Source organism: Drosophila serrata, unplaced genomic scaffold, assembly GCF_035046125.1.
Source record: "Drosophila serrata isolate PLE 108 unplaced genomic scaffold, ASM3504612v1 contig_165, whole genome shotgun sequence".
NCBI classification, from domain to species: domain Eukaryota; kingdom Metazoa; phylum Arthropoda; class Insecta; order Diptera; family Drosophilidae; genus Drosophila; species Drosophila serrata.
Window position 1 is genome coordinate 2,527,436 of NW_028257063.1, and position 11,733 is coordinate 2,539,168.

General features: G+C 41.5%; 2 protein-coding genes across 5 annotated transcripts; both read left to right on the forward strand.

Moving 5' to 3' along the window:
* The first annotated feature begins 13 nt into the window (after window positions 1-13).
* Lap1 (leucine rich repeat containing protein 7 lap1) lies at window positions 14-4,549 on the forward strand. Of its 2 annotated transcripts, none has more exons than XM_020944542.2 (6): window positions 14-372; window positions 445-664; window positions 740-875; window positions 933-1,222; window positions 1,289-3,130; window positions 3,188-4,549. In XM_020944542.2, the coding sequence occupies exons 2-6, from the start codon at window positions 512-514 to the stop codon at window positions 3,362-3,364; spliced, it is 2,598 nt and encodes an 865-aa protein (XP_020800201.1). In that variant the 5' UTR covers window positions 14-372; window positions 445-511; the 3' UTR covers window positions 3,365-4,549. The 2 variants fall into 2 exon arrangements, with proteins under 2 accessions (XP_020800201.1, XP_020800202.1); XM_020944543.2 differs by having other exon boundaries at window positions 17-372; window positions 448-664.
* LOC110177711 (fas apoptotic inhibitory molecule 1) lies at window positions 3,475-10,914 on the forward strand. Of its 3 annotated transcripts, XM_020944552.2 has the most exons (5): window positions 7,489-7,839; window positions 7,897-8,100; window positions 8,328-8,393; window positions 9,188-9,505; window positions 9,575-10,914. In XM_020944552.2, the coding sequence occupies exons 2-5, from the start codon at window positions 7,963-7,965 to the stop codon at window positions 9,764-9,766; spliced, it is 714 nt and encodes a 237-aa protein (XP_020800211.1). In that variant the 5' UTR covers window positions 7,489-7,839; window positions 7,897-7,962; the 3' UTR covers window positions 9,767-10,914. The 3 variants fall into 3 exon arrangements, with proteins under 3 accessions (XP_086683171.1, XP_020800210.2, XP_020800211.1); XM_086827045.1 differs by lacking the exons at window positions 7,489-7,839; window positions 7,897-8,100 and adding an exon at window positions 3,475-4,999; XM_020944551.2 differs by lacking the exons at window positions 7,489-7,839; window positions 7,897-8,100; window positions 8,328-8,393 and adding an exon at window positions 3,961-4,999.
* Window positions 10,915-11,733: the final 819 nt, after the last annotated feature.

The following is an 11,733-nucleotide window of genomic DNA, read 5'->3' on the forward strand; positions in this document are numbered from 1 at the left end:
CTATTCGCGCACCACTAATTCATTCGGCATTTACCAACACTAACACCTGCAAGCAACTTGTCGTTTTCAAAGTGAAAAACATTAAATAAAAGCCAACTCAATGGCCAAAATAAACACCACTGGCTTTAACCAAGAATGATGTGTAAATAACAAAAGTAAAATCGTGAATTGTTCGAGTTTGCATGCCGGGAAGAGCGCATAGAGAGGCCAGCGGAGTCTCTTTTGTGTACACTCACTCCCGTGTGCGTGTGCGTGCGCGTGTTAGTGTTGGTGGGGCTGGCAGAACAATAACAAGCCCAAAAATGCCAATGGACAAATGCAATGCAGGACCAAGAATAGCGTTTCGACGACTGCGGCGGCGATGAATCACTGGTGAGGCTGGTCTCTCGGCGGTTATGCGACCCCAATAACCCGAATGAACGTAACGCTTTGTCTTGTTGGCAGCAGCGAAACCCGTGCCTTATTATTAAAGATAGAAAAGCAATAAACCCCGAAACCCAACCCAAAGAAGATGCCGCTGCTAAGCAAATGCTTCCCGTGCTTTAAGTTTAAGCGGGAGGAGGTGATCGACAAGCTGGACTACAGCAATACCCCGCTTACCGACTTCCCGGAGGTCTGGCAGCACGAGCGGACGCTGGAGGAGCTCTATTTGAGCACCACACGGGTGGGTAAACCTGACCAAGTGCGCATGTAGCGCTTTATTTACCTTTTGCTTATCGCTTCTCATCACATCCGACAGCTGCAAGCATTGCCGCCGCAATTATTTTACTGTCAGGGACTGAGGGTGCTTCATGTGAACAGCAACAATCTGGAGAATATACCCCAGGCCATCGGCAGCCTGCGCCAGCTCCAGCATCTGGATCTCAACAGGAATTGTGAGTTTATCCAAGAAATTTAAACCCACAAGGCACTTAAATCTGTGCTTCTTACAGTGATTGTCAATGTCCCCGAGGAGATCAAGTCGTGCAAGCACTTAACCCACCTGGATCTGAGCTGTAATAGCCTGCAACGTCTTCCCGATGCCATCACCTCACTCATATCCCTACAGGAGCTACTGCTGAATGAGACCTACCTCGAGTTCTTGCCAGCCAATTTTGGTCGCTTGGTTAATTTGAGGATTCTGGAGTTGCGCCTGAACAATCTCATTACGTTGCCCAAGTCCATGGTGCGCTTAGTGAACCTCCAGCGGCTAGACATTGGCGGCAATGAGTTTACAGAGCTGGTGAGGATATGCTTAGACTTAATCCCTGACTCTTATAAAGATTCCAAATCCTAATTTCCTCTTCAGCCCGAAGTTGTTGGCGAGTTGAAATCCCTGCGCGAGCTATGGATCGATTTTAATCAAATACGCCGAGTTTCGCCAAACATTGGAAAGCTGCGTGACTTGCAGCACTTTGAGGCCAATGGAAATCTGCTGGACACACTGCCCAGCGAGCTGAGTAACTGGCGCAACGTTGAGGTGCTTTCCATTTGCTCCAACAGCCTGGAGGCCTTTCCCTTCAGTGTGGGCATGCTCAAGTCGCTGGTCACCTTCAAGTGTGAGTCCAATGGACTGACGGAGCTGCCCGACAGCATTAGCTATCTAGAGCAGCTGGAGGAGCTGGTGCTAAGCCACAACAAGTTGATCCGTCTGCCCAGTACGATTGGCATGCTGCGCAGCCTGCGCTTCCTCTTCGCGGACGACAATCAACTGCGCCAGCTGCCGGATGAGTTGTGCAGCTGCCAGCAGCTAAGTGTCCTGAGCGTGGCCAATAATCAGTTGTCCGCCCTACCGCACAATATTGGAAATCTGGGGAAGCTAAGGGTGCTCAATGTGGTTAACAACTACATAAATGCCTTGCCAGTGTCCATGCTAAACCTGGTGAATCTCACGTCGCTGTGGCTCAGCGATAACCAGTCGCAGCCGTTGGTGCCCCTGCAGTATCTGGATGCGAGCACAAAGACCCAGTTGACGTGCTTCATGCTGCCGCAGGTGACATTTAAGATGAACAGCATGCAGGCGCAACAGCAGGCCCAGGAGCAGTACGAGTTCGTATATGCCAACCAGCAGCAGCCGCCGCATGTGAGCCCGTCGCGTAGGATTTGCTTTGCGGAGGAAACCACAATATTGAGCAATGCCGCAAAACCGCAGCCGGCGCCCAGCTATCCCAGCTACGTGGCGGCCGCACCGCCCACACCCACGCCCGATCAGATGGCGGGATCTTCGGCTGTGCGGCTGATGCGTTCGCCCACGCCATATCCTAAGGAACTGCGTCAAATGGCCAAGTATGTAAGGCAGGCTCAGGCGGCGAGCTCATCGGCAAATGCCACCAGCGAGGTGAGGGAGGCACGCGTAGTGGCCAACGGCCAAGTTCACTGTGATAGCAGCAATGCCAACCAGGATGTTGTGGACCAGGCCACAGCAAGTGCAATATACGGCATTGCGCCGGATACAACACACATCTACGGTGTCTATCAGCAGCCGCAGCATCCGCTGGGGCATCAAGTGCCCACGCAGGAGTATTACGGCCTGCCATTGGTCAACTACGAGGCACACTACCAGCAGCTCTATGTGGAGGCGAATACGCCGCTGCCCACCACGCATCTAAACGGGGATCAGGACTATGAACTGCAGCCGCTGCAACAGCAACAGCCGGCGGCGCCACCGCCGCGATTAGAGCCGCCGCCCTACCACATAGCTCGTGTATATACCAAGAAAACGCCCGAGGATCTGAATCTGTACGAGTCTATGCGACAGCGCAAGCAGCAGCAACAACAGCAACAGTTGCAGGAGCAAACCATCTACCAAGATGCCCTGAATAGTAACTTCAAAACGACCGCAATTGGTGCCCAGGAAGTCGAAGAGAACGTCGACGAGGACGAGCTGCTTGACTACCAGAACAATATCAGCAACAACCATGTGGAGCCAAAGCCGGCGGTGGAGGAGCAGGACGAAGATCAGGAGGAGGAGCTGGATGACTCCTTGTCGCAGCACTCAATGAACTCCACGGCCACCAACAATACTTCCAAGGCGAGTCACAATAAGAAATCAACCTGGATCTTTGGCGTTCACAAGAATCCCACGGTCAAGCAGGTGACGCTCAAGTGGGAGCACAGCATAGGCTTCGACATAGCCGAGCTGCTAAATCAGGTGAGCTTGTCTTATAAGAACACTGATAGCTATGGATATATTGGTTTATAATTGCAGGTTGGCATCTTTGTAAGCTCCATAACGCCGAATACGAACGCCGCCCGCCTACTGAGCCTTAACGATAAGCTGCTAGAAATCGATGGCTACGACCTGACCAATGCCAATCTAAACGATGCCAAGCGAGTGCTGCACAACAGCGGCACAGTCATGAACATAATGCTGTCGAGAAAATGATGAAGATATTGATGAAGATATACCGATACCAACTCCCCCAAAACCCGAGACCGAAGACTTTTTGTGCATTTTTCTACCGCAGCATTTTTCCAATAATAAGCATCGCTCTCCTCGGATCTATCATCATGTTAGTTCATAATTCTCTTCCGCGCTGGCGGTCAAAAGGATCCACATACTATATTATAGTCTATATTAGCTAGATAGATGAATCCAAACTGCCATTATCTCCATAGAAGAATATAATATCGCAATACGGCCAAAATTCGTAGTTTATAGTCCTCCTGAACAAGTATTCTCCACGTTTACTAATTGAACAAAGTGCATTTATATATGATTTGGCTTTAAAACTGTCGCTGTCGACACCTAAGTTATGTTTATTGACGCTTCCCTTTGTTTACTCAGTATTTAATTGGTATTTTATGTAAATAGTTAAGTTAATCATTAGCGAAGCCAGGCAATATTACGTATATCAATATCTCCCATAATCACGATGCGTAGCTTAGATACTATATATATATCTCTCACTTATTCCGACCGCCAGTGTAGTGTAACACCATAATATTTACCTACATATAAATAGTGCAATTATCGTCGATTATATATACATATATATAACGCACTCATATTATACGGAAGATAATCTGACAAATTACCTACAACTAGAGCCTATTTTACGCCCAGCGTTGTTCAAATTTGTTCCCAAAATCATATTGTGTAGATCAATTACTTGATTACGAAACGATATTTGCTGTTTATGTTAGTTGTTGTTGTTATAGGTGGCAGCAATACCAAGTCTATATAGTATATACATATTATATTTATACGTATACTCCATATTTATTATTGTACAATCGAACGAACACGCATTATTTTCACCGGCAACTGTTGAAGCAAACTGAACTCTCACACACTATTGGCGTTTGTTGTGATCAGTATTATTATTTAGCTGGTTAAAGTCAAATCTATTCAAAAGTTGAGCACACACATCTATGTATATTTATTCATAAAGTTTATATAGTACATAGGCATATACATATACGATGCATTATCGAGGAACGAACACTCACACACATCTAGCTAAGCTAACTTAAGCAAGCGCACACACACACTTTTTGCCAATTCAATTCAATTTGATTTAAGAGCGTTACAACAAATCACTGAAATACAACTTTCACTTTGTCATTACGCCATAGTTTTTGATTAAATCTTAGCCCAGAGAACAAAAACAGTAACGAGAACCCATCTCTAGTCAACAGCCGGCCCAGCATTTGATTAATGCCACTGTCGTTATCGACAGGCAATTATCTATGGAAATTAATTGCTGGCGACATTTGTAGTGTGCCAGCCGGCCGACACCAGCCCTAAGCACGCAATCCCGTCCAATCCAAAACCATGTCCTGCTCCTGCCTCTCACCGCCTCTTACCCTGGAGTACACACTACAACATCATCAGCAACAGCGACAGCGTCAGCGAATGTTGTCTGTTGCGGCACTTTTGGCCGTATATTTGCATAAAAAGTGTACAACCAGGCGGAATGGTCCATAAATTCAACTGGAAAGTAGGCAACGAAAAAAGCGCAACCGAGGACAATGGGATTCAAAGGAGAAATCAACGATGGTTTTACAGAAAGAGGAGGTATTTATAATGAAATATTTGTTAAGCTATCCTTTTAGAAGAAAGAATACGAAAGATTTTTCGCTGACTATCAGTACATTTTAAATGCTATATCATTTAGAAATTATTTTCCAACTAATCAATCATACTTCTTAAGGAATCTATATTTCTTAAAGGATTTAAAAATCTATAAATCTTCGATATAAAGTGCTGAGAACTATCTAGTCAAGTCCCATAGTTTCTTTGGCTAAGGATCCACCAGCTAAAGCTTCGAAAAAAAGGATGTTTGTCTGTGTCATATACAAACGTACATATTTATTTTGTACGGCACTAATAATTACACTAACACAACTGCCATTGCCGCTGGGGAGCTTCGTGCCGAAAGGGGAGTTTTGATGGGGCGACGGGGCACCCTTGTCCTTGTCAAATGTTTCGTTATCTGCCATTGTTGTTGTTGTTGTTGTTGTTGCTGTGGCTGCTTTCTTTTTACACCCCAGCACACACACACAAAGATACAAATAGAAAAAGAAAAAAGAGCAACCAACCAACGCCACCCAACCCCCCCTTTGATATCGCGTCAACATCAACTAAAACTGTAAGCGACTTCAAACGGCGCTTTGTCAGTGACCTTCGCGTGTTGGGACTCTGATGGGGCGCTGGCATATGTTTTCCCAGAGACCTATCCCCCCGCCCACACTTGCCGGAGGAGAAGGCTGAGTCCCGTGGAACTTGATTTGACATATGATGTGCCCGTTTCTCGGTGTCGACTCCTTATCCAATCTGGCCCAAATACATTTATCAATATCGCTTCTGGTCGATTGAAATGCCGCCCGGAGGCAGAAAGTCTTTACGTCTTGGTGGCATGTGCTGGCACTGGCAGTGGCAACCAAGAATCACCGCCACTATGGCCAGCCACCCAATCGGTCATTAGCATTTTCGGCGTGTATTTATGGCCAGAAAATGTTGCGCCATAAACATGACAACAAAACAAAATGCGACAAATTTGCGCCGATGATTGCCACCAAGATGTGGCAGAGGAGGCACTGACAGTGGCACTGGCACAAGCACTACCGTGGCTACAGTGGAGTCTTATCCCCTTGGGCCAAATAATTGTCATCCAGAATAAAATATGTATGCACGAATATTGTTTTGGCTTACGCTCAATTGGAGGCTCGAGGCTATAACCAGAGAGTGAGAGAGCAGAAGGCACTGGAAACCCTGAGTTCCCTTTCGATCCCTCCAACCCGGTGCAATGCAAAAACAATTGCATACTTGACGGGGCAAAGTTTATTTTTATGCGAGCGACGACACTGGGGTGGTAGTGGGGTGTATTGAGAAGTGGCTACGGTTAAAGCTCTGTACAGTGAAGTCTCCTGCATAGAGGAAATTAATTTTACCGCTTTGAAATACCTTTATAGTAAGGGGTTTAGTTCCGTCTGGTGGCTGTCCCACTAGGCGTATACGTAATTTTCTACAACTAAGTGGGGCAATATGCTTACTAGCTTTAAAAATAATATAAGTTGATTTAAATTAGTAAACATAGGAATTATGTTTAAAAAGAAGAAAAGGGAGCTATATTCTTAAAGCCAAACTGGGATATATTTGGATCATCGGTTGAATAGAATATACGCCACTAGGCGTATACTTAATTTTCTACAACTAAGTGGGGCAATATGCTTACTAGCTTTAAATATATTATTGCCAAGCTGATTTAAATTAGTAAACATGGGAATTATGTTTAAAAAGAAAAAAAAAGGAACTATATTCTTAAAGCCAAACTGGAATACATTTGGATCATGGGTTGAATAGAAAATCCTTCATAACTAAGCCAAATATGCTTTAATTTTGATTCGGAAAGCTGTTCTGTGCTAGTTTTTAATAGGTTAACTATTACTGCATACTGCATTTAAGTTTTTAAATTTTTGACAATTTTAATGATGTAACCCCTTATAAAATTTTGAAAAATTTGACAAAAAATTTTTTTCTCTAAAAAATGACTAGAAAGATTCTACTATTAATGCTGATCAAGAATATATATGATTTATAGGGTCGGAAATGACTCCTTCACTACTTTTTAAGCTTTTGACTACGCTGAAAGGATATAAAATACATTATTTAAAGGGATTTGGTATTACATAAAACAAACACACACAAAAAATTATAGAAGCAAATGCTAAACATATACCTAAACCAATTTTAAATCAATAGAAATGAAGAAAGCCTTTTATAATTATTAAAAGAAATGATATTATTATTAATAAAGATATTACGTATACGTATTTGTCTGATATCCTTATATACTCTTTCTCTGCCCTCCGAATTTATTAAAAACTAAATTCGAGCTCTTAAAGAGAGAGTGTAATTACCCATTAGTAAGCCTAGGAATTAAGGATATTTACTAGGACATTTAGAGTCCACCCTAGGGAGTCCCCCCAGTTCACACACTCATACCCGGAGCACACACGCACGGCTAGTGGAAACAAATCAACTCTGTTTTGGCGCCATGCGGCGTAGTTGCTCTGCACTTTGGCTTGCCTTTGGCAGACCGACAAACGCGACCGCGACTCGGCCAGAAGCAGAGCTATATAGCCAGGCCAAAAGCCAAAGCAGAAGGCAGGCCAACTAGTTTTTCTTCAGTTCCTCCTTTGGCTTTTACTGTACGGGTTTGTGTTGTTTAGTGTGCCATTGGCGCTAACAACGTGCGGTTCGCTCTTGCGGTTTTGTCGCCGCTGCCACACGGAACGGAGTAAAGTCTAGCCCCGAAATTAAGGCGGAAAGTTTATTCCAACTAGATCTGCGGATTGCACAAGTTGTCTTTTCGAAAAACAACGAGGTCCTTGAACTTCTCTCAAAGGGATTGTGTAAGGGTGTCCGAGAAGTGTTTGCACTTTAAATGTGATTACCATTAATATTAATAGGAATTATTGATTGCTTGCCGGCGGATCGACTGGTGGTGGGCGAGTGTCCAGTGTCCAGCCAGACACATGTCCTTTCTCTCGCCCACGCTGCGCCTGGAGAATCTGTCCACGCAGCCCATCATGACGCAGGATCATGTGCCCGAGGACCAGCGTTATAATAAGCAGAACATAGTGGCCCAGTGGTGTGTGCCCATCAATGGCAAGGTGAACTTTACAAGGGTTATAAAAAACACTTCAAATGGTGCTCAAAAGTATGCTATAATTTAAGAAATATCACACTTAAGGACACTGTTCCAAAATGGTTGCAAATCGTCCTGAGTTTCTGTGGCAACCCTCGATGATGGAGTGTTTTCCGAAACCGCAACTAAAATTGATGGAAAATTGCGATAATTGTCCCCCTTGCTTGTTGTTTTTCTTTTTTTTTTGCTTAGATGTACCGCATCGAGCTGGAACACGGCACCACCAGTGGGCGGCGCATGATTTGGGTCAACGGACGGGTAAGTTTCCCAGTTCTTTGGGTGACGGCAAGTGGGTTCGGTTGTTGGTTGGCTAGCGAGCTGTTTGGAGCAGTTGAGGAATTTGCATTGTGAAGGCAAACTTAATTACGGGGTCGCGTTCGTACGTGTAGTGTTTAAAGTGAATTACTTTTTTATATTTGGCCTTCCATGAGCTCTTGTCCTTTGGCAAAGGGATTACGGTCATTAGCTTGGAATATTTCAATATAATTTTTAAACTATCAAGAGTTTATTTTAGTATTTACAAAATCCCTTTCAATAACACAATATATGATTTATTGTTTACTATACTGAAACTGTATTTAATTTGTCAAACATATTTATTATTCACTCTTAGATTTAAATATTGGCCAATTGTAGATATTTAAGAAATGAAATCAAATATAGAAACTTACCCATCAAGCGGAAATTGAATAGGTCGCGATCTGAGTCCAAGTTCGATGATAGGATCCATCGATACAGCAGGGTCCTTAAAAGATTTAAAGTTTCTTGACACAACATCGAGTGCAGCGTCAATGGATGTAGCCTGAAAAATAAGTCATAATTAAATTATAATCAAAACAAGCAAACTTAAACAATACAATACATAAAGTATAAGAAGTATCGAAGACAAGAGAAATCATCAGTCAGTATTTATAGAACTTAAGCTTAAATAAAATTACTTCGAAATAAACTTTCTGAGAATTAAGAAATACATAAGCAATATGATAGATATAAGACCAGAAATTATTTTCCCTTTAAGACAACTTCCCTGATTACTGAAATGACTTCTCTAGGAGGTCCTGCGTCGGGACTGGATGTTCAAACTGGTTGGAGAGGACACATTTCACATCGATCAGACCCGCTGCATAATACGCGTGGATCCGGCGCCGGGCTTCAAGTACGAATACTCACTGTACATCGATGGCAAGTCACACGAGCTATACACTGACGAAATGACACGGCAATATCGCCTGTGGCTGTACACAGGCGAAGCGACAGATGCGGAGGCGACGATGACGGGGGCAACGGCAACGACGGCCCAGGAATACAGGATAATGCTAAAACTGGACACGCTGAGCCTCTTCGTCAACGATGAGTTGCGAACCGAGGAGGTAAGGGTCTAGCTTCACCATTTCCTATCCCTTCTTTATGCTCACACTTTATTATACCCATTCTCGCAGTCAGTTTTCGTTCACGGCGGCACAGACACCAAGTTCCTGCTACAGGACACGGAATTCGTGCTCCAGGCACGCTCAAGTGGCAATAAACATGATGGCATCGTTCACACTCTGCTGGCCAATGGGGTGCCAGTTCCGGAGGCGAAGATACAGGAGATTATGCAAGAGCCGGTCTCCATATTGCAGACCAACTGAGGCAAAAACAGAGAGGCCTTCCTCTCAGCCATTTGTTGACTTTTCCCCCCTACGAAATATAAATGTTTTTGTTAATAAATGTTTTAAAAAGAGATTTCAAATTAATTTCAAAAAAATTAGAAACATCAAAACGAGTCAATTTGTTCTTATACAATACTTTATTCGTTTGTTGTTTATATGCATAATTGTTGTAAACGCAACTCTATCGTTCTGCGTTATCCAATTCATTATTTTGACATTTTGCTAGCATCGTAAATGTATGCCAAAAAGTGCATTCAGTTTCGTGTTAAATAAGACGGAAAAAAACATACAATCAAAAGATATATAAGGTCATTTTAAATACTAATTAAACTTACGCATAGAACTCGGTTTTATTCAAACACAACACAACAAAATCAATGGGTTAGAGCTAATGAATTGAATCGAATAACTTGGTAAATCGTCAAGTGCAATTTCAAATTGGTTTTCTCGCCTTTCGTGATTGCTTGCTATTTTTCTGTTTTTAATCAAAAACTCGGTTTGATCAATATATATATATATATATATTACTTTGTTTAGATTGCGTTGTATTTGGAATTATAACAATATGCGCTTAATTTTTGTTGCTTTTCATACAATTAACAAGTAACATTTGAGTTAAGATTTCTCGCCTTGGGGTTTCAATTTAAAACTTTTACTTTTTGCAACACAATGACAATGATATTTATCCCTGGATATACTCTAATTTTAATTAATGTCACATTATTCGTAAAACATAACGTACAATTTGAGTTTGAGTTTAAGTTTCAAGTGTATATATTTTTATATATCTAAGGATTAGGCTAAAAAACAGATTGAACAAAAAGAATTCGCATTTTGATTATCCTTCTTTTCGACCCACAAAAAAATTGTAAAATTGTTGTAAATATTATAATATTATTCATAATTCATATTTTGAGATGTGCCTCAGTAAATTATATGTTTTTGTTGGTTGTCAGTAAGTACAGTGGAATGCATTAAGAAAAACAAAGGTTTCTTTAATACTTAACAAAGACACAGATATATATAGGTATATATATATATTGCCAGTAGACGGATTGTGTTTGCTTGCTTGGGTTTATCTTGTTTTTATATAAATAAATAATACAAAAGGGAATACAATAAATAAATATGTTGTCTTTGTTCGCATTTTAAGTGAATTCTTTCCTGAATCCGGTTAACTCTTTTTCTCTCAGTGTGTAAAAATTAGAATTATGGAATTACAATGTTTGTCAGTATTTTAGTATTTCGTTTTATCGTTTAACTATTGCTGTTCTTTCGTTTTTAAAAACCATATTCCTCTCTACTTCACTCTCTCTCTCTCTAATACTAACACACTAGAGTTGGGAAAAAATCGATTTCAACATCAATACTATCGATCCTTTATCGGTTTTAAAAGAATTTATGATTAGTCTAGCAACGACCTTAATTTGAAGGGATCTTTCTAGTTTATAACAAATGAAAATTGGTTTTTATTAACTTATACGATTTGTAGTTTAAACAATTTGTTTTCTTTAATCAATTTTACCGATTTTGTTTTTAAGATCGAAAAATATCAATGGGATATCGATTTTCTCCCAATTCTATAACACACACACATTTTACATTTTATATTTCATTACATATGCTTAGATATTAGATAGATTGATTCATTTGAAATATATAGTCCTCCTGCTCCAGTTAAATCAAACTTGAAATGTCTGTTTGTTAGTATTATTAAACGTTTAAAAATTATATATTTCGTATGATGTTAGCTTAAAAAGTTCTTGTTGCACTTCCTTCTCCATCTCCCTAAGTTCTCCTCGCGGTGAAAAGTCTTGCATTGAGTTATGAAATGGTTTCTTTCTTTTGTTTCTGTTTGCTGCCTGGCTGCCTAGGTGCTTAAGTAGTAAAGTAATCTTTTTATGTCCTTTTTTTTAGTGTAATACTTGCAACTTGTGACTGTTACG